General features: G+C 42.3%; 1 protein-coding gene across 1 annotated transcript; it reads right to left on the reverse strand.

Moving 5' to 3' along the window:
- Positions 1-74: 74 nt before the first annotated feature.
- Positions 75-5,555, reverse strand: LOC131749814 (inactive Rho GTPase-activating protein 11B-like; the record flags this gene model as incomplete). The annotated part of the gene is made up of 3 exons (XM_059051679.2): positions 5,299-5,555; positions 1,297-1,367; positions 75-171 (listed from the first exon to the last, which is right to left on the reverse strand). Coding segments are annotated over exons 1-3 (297 nt in total), but the record flags the coding sequence as incomplete, so codon positions are not given.
- Between the last annotated feature and the right edge of the window lie 1,941 nt (positions 5,556-7,496).

A 7,496-nucleotide genomic window follows, 5' to 3' on the forward strand; every position in this document is an offset into this window, starting at 1 on the left:
CTAAATATTTCAATCCTAAAAACCAAATTAAAAAGTGGTACAAATGAAAACTTATAGTTCAAGAATATGCTTACCTTTAGTGCTTTTAGACGAATAACAGATCCTGATTTCCTAAAAAGCCCTTCTGTATGAATATGTTCTTCTAAAGATGTGCAAGCATCAACAAGAAAACTGGAAGAGAGAACTCTTTTTAGGTGGTAAGACACACATCTCACTAAATCCTATTCTCCTGCCAGAGGCTACACCCCTTTCAGCTCTGATGCTACAAATCCCTTTAATCTCTGTGATAGAAGGTTACTTTGTTTTCCTTTTTGCTTCCTAAATTCTTCTCTAAAGCCCATCTTTTCACCCATGACAACCTCAGTGAGCCTGCTCAATCCTTGATCCTTGCCAATCTTAATCCATTTCTCTGCTTCTGCTCAGAGCACAAGATGTCTTTTTTTTACTGCCTTCACTTCTTCATATCCCAGTCTTTGCTCAACCCTCTGCAATCAGACTCATCCCCATTACTCCATCAAGATCACGAATGGCCTCTGCCTTGCCAAATCCATGGTCAATTCACTGTCTTTATCTTCTTGTCCTACCAGCAGTTGATACACTCAACCACTCCGTGATGATCTTGAAAATACTCTTCTTCACTACACTTCTGGAATTTCTGCTGTCTCCCTGACTGCTCTTTCTCAAACTTCTTTTCTGGCTCCTTTTTCTGCCAGACTTCTCCATCCTAGGATCACCCAGGGCTCTAAGGCCTTCTCCATTTCTTTACCTATTGTATCTGCACAGGTGATCTTGCACAGCACACATAGCTTAAAAAACCTACCATCAACTAACTACATTTGCCCAAAAATAAGGCAAGGCTTTTTTTTTCTCTCACCAACATTACCTGTCAGAAAGTCAGATATATCCATCCCAGTCCTTACAATCCTCCTCACATTTAGAGGTGTGTGCTCAATTTCTTTACACTGAATAATTTTTAACAATCAATATTGGCTTAGATACTTAGGTAACAGCTGATAACAAAAAATTTGAATGGATGTCAGCTGCAAGCAAATGAAAGCATTGTACTGGTGCATAGTGGCTGAATGTTGCAGAGTAACTGACAGAAAAGCTTTCTTTTTAAAAAAGTAGACAAAGAAACTACAACAAAGATTTAGTCATTATTACTAGAGATATGACTGAAACTCTAAACATTGAAAATCATCATTAAAAAAAACCTTTCATAGGTCATTTAAAAAGCAAAATAGCAGTTTGAATACCAGTTTGAAATATTTACTCTTCCTTTCAAAGTTTGCTCACCTTGGAATATGTCCATATTCTGGAACAACAGACTGGGGCAATGTATTAAAAGGTACTCCAAACAGTTTACCCTAAAATGACAAAGTCAGTTACTCTAACACAAATATTAGGCTCAATATAAGCTTTCTTAAACATTAGGCAAATTAAAAACCTCACAAAATAAAACAAGATAGCAGAAATAAACTATTGGTCAAGACACAGAAAACAATTACATCAAGTATATTTGTTAAAAAATTACTACTTTACACTAGATATTATGCTAGGTGCTGGGAGTACAAAAATGGTCAAGATAGAGTCATTGCCCTTAAGCAACGCAGCAGATTCCCTCAGTTTCCAATCCCACAACAGAAAATCAATCCATTTAGTGTTCAGTAAGGAAATTCTTAAACAGAATTTGGCCCAATATGCTAACATTTCTGGAAAATACTACAAGCTCCTTTACTAACTATATAAATACTGACCTTAAACTTTCTGTTGGTCACCTTATAAATACTAACTTGAACAAAAGGCCAAATTGGCCTATAACAGTAATTCCTGTCACTCAGTGAGTACTTCCTAAAATTATATCAGGGTGGTTCCTTTTAGACCTGATTATCTTTTCCACACTCTATGGGAGAGTACTAATCAAACTGTTCTGAGGTATCCAAGGACGGGATTCTGCAAACAATTTAAATTTCACGTCGTACTTTCAAAACCAATTTTAAAAGGTCAGAGTCGAATGTATTACTCACATTCAAATTTTAATACATTTGAAGATCCCAAGAGCACATTTGTATGTTGGTTAACTTGAGTGTTTGTGCACACCTCTGAATAAAGAATCTGCCACTATCTTTGGGCATATATTCAAACTTCTTAAAAACGAGTCACTGATTAAGAAGGTTGTAGCTTTGCCTTGAACTTAAAAGTAAATTCAAGGGATTTCCCTGGTGACTCAGTGGTTAAGAATCCGCTTGCCAATGCAGGGGACACGGGTTCGAGCCCTGGTCCGGGAAGATCCCACATGCTTGCGAGTGGAGCAACTAAGCCTGTGCACCACAGCTACTGGGCCTGTGCTCTAGAGCCCGCAAGCCACAACCACTGAGCCCGTGTGCCACAACTACTGAAGCCCGAGCGCCTAGAGCCTGTGGTCTGCAACAAGAGAAGCCACCGCAATGAGAAGCCTGCGCACCGCAGTGAAGAGTAGCCCCTTCTTGCTGCAACTAGAGAAAGCCCGAGCCCAGCAACAAAGACCCAACGCAGCCAAAAATAAATAATTTTTTTTAAAAAATTCAAGCCTGTATATGTCTGCTTATATGAAATTAGATTAAGTGTGCATACCTAATCACTCATATGTTAATTTAGTTTAGATACATCTGCTCTCCATGAATGCTCTTGAAGCACTTGTGTTGTAAGAGCACCTTATTTAACCTGTTATTTATAATAAGAAATCATTCAGGGAATTCCTTGGCGGTCCAGGGAATTGGTTGGGACTCCACGCTTTCACTGCTGTGAGCCTGGGTTCCATCCCTGGTCGGGGAACTAAGGTCCCGCAAACCACGGTGTGGCCAAAATCACTCAGCATTCTTAATGATTTGACAAAACCTTACTAGTCCTTTTCAAGTAGCTGGCTCAATTTAATTGACGGATATAGAAAAGACTGTGTAGCATAGTGCTTAAGTGAGCAGGCTCCTAGAGGCAGGACTGCCAAGTTTTAAATCCTGGCTCTTCCACTTATTAGCTGAGTGACATGGATTAAATGATCATTCTCTGTGCCTCAGTATCCTTATATAGGTCCTAAGTCATAGAGTTGCAGAATTAAATGAATTAAAAGGTGTAAAACATCAGTGTCTGACAAAGCAAACATTCAAAGAATATTTGTTGCTGTTACAATTATCATTTCAAGGTGAGCTATTTAAAAAAAAAAAGTTAGGGGGACTTCCCTGGTGGTCCAGTAGTTAAGACTCCGTGCTTTCACTGCAGGGGGCACGGGTTCGATCCCAGGTTGGGGAACTAAGTTCCCACATGCCGCATGGTGCAGCCAAAAAAAAAATTAAATAAATTTTAAAAAAGTTAGTATGGGCAACCCCTTATGTGGGTAAATCAGAATTTTCTTGATACTGTGCAACCAAACAAAATGCAAAAATAAATCAGATGCTAAAGCTGATTGTAAGTTTACAAATGTCTTACATAACCAGAATTCAGGGTTGGTTTTTTTTTTTTCAAGTCTCATTATGCTCAATAACTGGCTTCACAAGTAAGTGCTATAATTTAATCTCATAAAATAAAACTAATAACATGCTTTTAAAATTTTATTTATTAGAACATCACTTACAGTATCATCTTTAAAAAGATGTCTAGCACATTTCTTTTTTTTTTTTTGCGGTACGTGGGCCTCTCACTGCTGTGGCCTCTCCCGTTGCGGAGCGCAGGCTCCGGACGCGCAGGCTCAGCGGCCATGGCTCACGGGCTCAGCCGCTCCGCGGCATGTAGGATCTTCCCAGACCGGGGCACGAACCCGTGTCCCCTGCATCGGCAGGCGGATTCTTAACCACTGCGCCACCAGGGAAGCCCCTAGCACATTTCTTAAAGAGCTCAAAACTATCATTAGATAACAAACACCAAAGAGCCAAAGAAATCTAGTATTCAAATAATTACCTAACATGTTAGATCTCGTTCGTGTTAACACAATGATTTTCTGTATTTCTCTATTAGAATATTTTTATTAGTGTTTCTAGCATGACTACCAATTAGGATGAGGACCTCTGATTATCATAACAACTAGCTGAATAAGTGGCATGTGACAGGCATTGTGTGCTAGTCTCATCTACAGATCTTATAACTTTTTAAAATCCCCTAAACAACTCAACGAGAGATACCATTCCCATTTTATAGAGCAGGAAACTAAAGCTTAGGACAAGCAGCCCAAGATCACACCCCAGGTAGGGGTAGAGCAGGAATCAAACTCAGGTCTATCTGATTCTAAAGGCCAAGTGTCAGTTTTTCTTGAGGGGTAAGAAAAAAAATCTGCATACAAATTCTTTCATATACTTACAAAACCTACTATATTTGAGATCTTGGAAAGCCAGTTTTACAATCAGAAGAAACCACTTAGTTTTAAAATATAAACAAATATGTTGCCAGTAAGTTGCAAACAACAAAAATAATTTCTCCAGAATTTATAAGCTGTTAAGAGGAATATAAATTGTCAGTTTTCTTCTCCAAGTACTTATTTTCTTTCAGAAACTATAAACTATTAAGAGTTATGAAAATTAATTTTTAGTTTTCATCTGTATTTATGAAGCACCATATAATTAGGCAAGTAAATCTAAAACAAAATGCTTTATATTCAACTTATTTTTCACAATGAAATTCTTGATGATTCTGTAGAGATATTAAAATCTCATTCGAAATCCCCTAACCTCAACCACCCCAAAATCAACAGCTTCTGAATCATTCCACTGTGGTTTCTCAATTTACTCTTTAAAAAAAAACAACCTTTATGTCTCAAAAATATGATATAGCCAAGCAGCAAGCATGTTCTTTTCAAATCGGTGAATATAAAGTTATTATCTAAAGCCTATTTCTAATACTGTCACACCTCATCTACTGATTCATTTAAAAAAGGTACTGGTACCCCTTGTCTCTCTCCAAATATTACTCAAACAGTGGTGGTGGGGTAGTGTTTGTCTCCCTTCCCACGTGCAACTTGTTCAAAATATTTACAATAACTTAGCAGCATCTGGAGACATTTTTGTCACAATTGGGACACGCTATGGGCATCTAGTGCATAGAAGCCAGAGATGCTGCTAAACATCCTATAATGCACAGAACAGCTAACCCCAATGCCCCCCAAAGAATTATCTAGTTCAAAATGTCAGTGTTGCTGAAGTTGACACACTTAAACATATCCTCTTTTAGATCCATACAAAACGAACATTTTAGCATGACCTGGTAATAAGTGATGGTAGGGAATACGCCCCCCCTCCCCCTTTTTTAACCTAAACCTCTTTCCCCAGAACTTACCACGATTTCCGTGGCTGCTGTCTCCGGTCTCCTGCGATCGCACTGCCCACGGCCACCCTTGACCTTAATGCCATAAACAGCCCGAAGCTGCTGTACAACGGCCAACCGCACCAGCCTCCGATCCCACATCCCGGACACGTCGCCCACTCTCCGAGGTGGGATCTGAGTCCTGACCCTCTTTCGCCACCAAGTCTTCCAATTTCCGAACACTCTCAGTTTTGCGCTCAGCTCCGCTGCCTTCCGGCCACGTCTGGCACTCTTCCCGCCACTTCCACGGCTTTTTCCTTGCTCCACCGACCGTCGTCTCTTATCTCTTTGACCTAGCCACACCTCACGTTCCCTTCACTTACACCGGCATTCTTTCTAGTCACTTAATCCTTTCAGCTACTTACACAGACCTCCCTTCTTTCTTCCAGATCCTTTCGGTTCCTTGTACCACGCCCGTTACCAGCTTCTCACTATTTCAGGCCACCTTCCTCCAAACCTCCCTTTGCCCTCGTCTCTCTCCGAACTGTAAAGACAACCCTTCTCCTCGCCCCTCCTGCCCCGCCCCCCGCAGACTCAGCTGAGCGTTAGTCCTTTCGGCCCCGAGCCCCCCACCCTAGCCCAGTCGCCGGACCAGCCGGCTGTTCAGGGGCCTCTTCCAGTCCCGGTCCCCGCCCGGGCTGGTGGCCGCCGTCACCCCGTTTCACAGGCTGCTCCCTCCCTCCTCCATCAACCTGCCTGCCGCCCCCGGCCAGCACATCCGGGTGCGCTCACTGAAGTCAAGTGTCCCTCCTCATGCCTCCGACCCACCGCCTCGACAGACAACCGGAACCACCGCGGCCGGCCCACCTTCTGTTGCAGTCCAGCCTCAAACGGCAGCGCCAAAAAACGTTCCACACTCTGATTGGCCCGCTCCTCTTTTCAAAATCAGGGCCCCGGAAGGTGGCCAGGAACTGCCTGTCTAGTAAGTCACGGGCAAAGGGGCGGGACCACGAAGGGTGTGGCGGGCAAAACTAAGAAACACAACAAGACGAGTTACACTTGCTCCTTCTTAGACGTATTTTGGAGGAAAATTATTTTTATCCTGTATTTTAAAACACCCGGCCTGCGCCTGAGACAATATATTCGGGGATATGTAATAGACACCTCATTCTCATTTTTTTCAGAACTTGGCCGAGGCTGAAGGCCCTTTTACGGAGAAACCTGTTCTACGGAACCAGAGGGGACACAATTTGGGTCAGAATTCACAAACGCTGATTTTAGTAACCCTCAGCCGGGGCGTTTGGTGGGAACTTCGGCTGTGGGAACTGGTCCATACTTGGCGGGGGAGCTGATGGTGACGCCCAAATCTTAGCTCTTGGGTAGTTAAATACAACAAAGAAAACCCGTCATGAGAGAGTGTAGAGTGCGGAAGGAATGCGAAGTCCGCGGAAGGCGGCAGCTGCAGAAGCTTCATTTGGTGGGATATGGATTTAGGACACCAGGGAGGAGCCTGGCTCCGGGCCCACACAGTGCAGAAACCTTATCTTGTTGACAGACAAGATTGCACATACTCGGCCCTACTTCCCGGGCTGCTTTTCCATTCTCAAACATCAGCAATCCCATCAGGGTGTTTTCTGTTTTGGGGGGATGTAATTTGTTTAGGGCTGGCGAGTTGGACTCAAATACTAGAGACAATACAGCATACATTTACTACCACCCTTGCCTCACTCCCATGTAAACTTGTTAAGAGTATCAACAGAACTTTATCTGCATTATCCACTTGTGTGTCTATTACCTAACTGTGCCAGGGGCCAAATGTGTATTTACGGACATGAACGGATTTAAGTGGGAAACAGTTTTCTTAGAACCATTTTGCTCCTTTTGGAGTTCAGGTCCTTAGGTGTGCTACCCTTCCCAATCTAAAGAGGATTCTCTGAAGAAGTGGGAACAAAATGGAAGTTAAACATTTTGCTTTAACAGTTGTTTATTGAGCCCCTATTATGCAGTTTGGTATAGGATGATGAGCAAAACCAGACACAATTTTGGCCCTCGAAGGGAGCGGGGAAGAATATCAACCAAGTAACTTATATGAATGGGGGCTTAATTATTTACTAAGAGGTGTGCATTAGGAAAGGAGTACTATTCCATGGCAGGGTACAATGAAAGATCCTTGATGGGGGAGGGGCAGTGTACCAATTAACTGATCTGAAGAATCAGCAGAAATTAACAGT

This window comes from Kogia breviceps, unplaced genomic scaffold (assembly GCF_026419965.1).
Source record: "Kogia breviceps isolate mKogBre1 unplaced genomic scaffold, mKogBre1 haplotype 1 scaffold_639, whole genome shotgun sequence".
NCBI lineage: Eukaryota > Metazoa > Chordata > Mammalia > Artiodactyla > Physeteridae > Kogia > Kogia breviceps.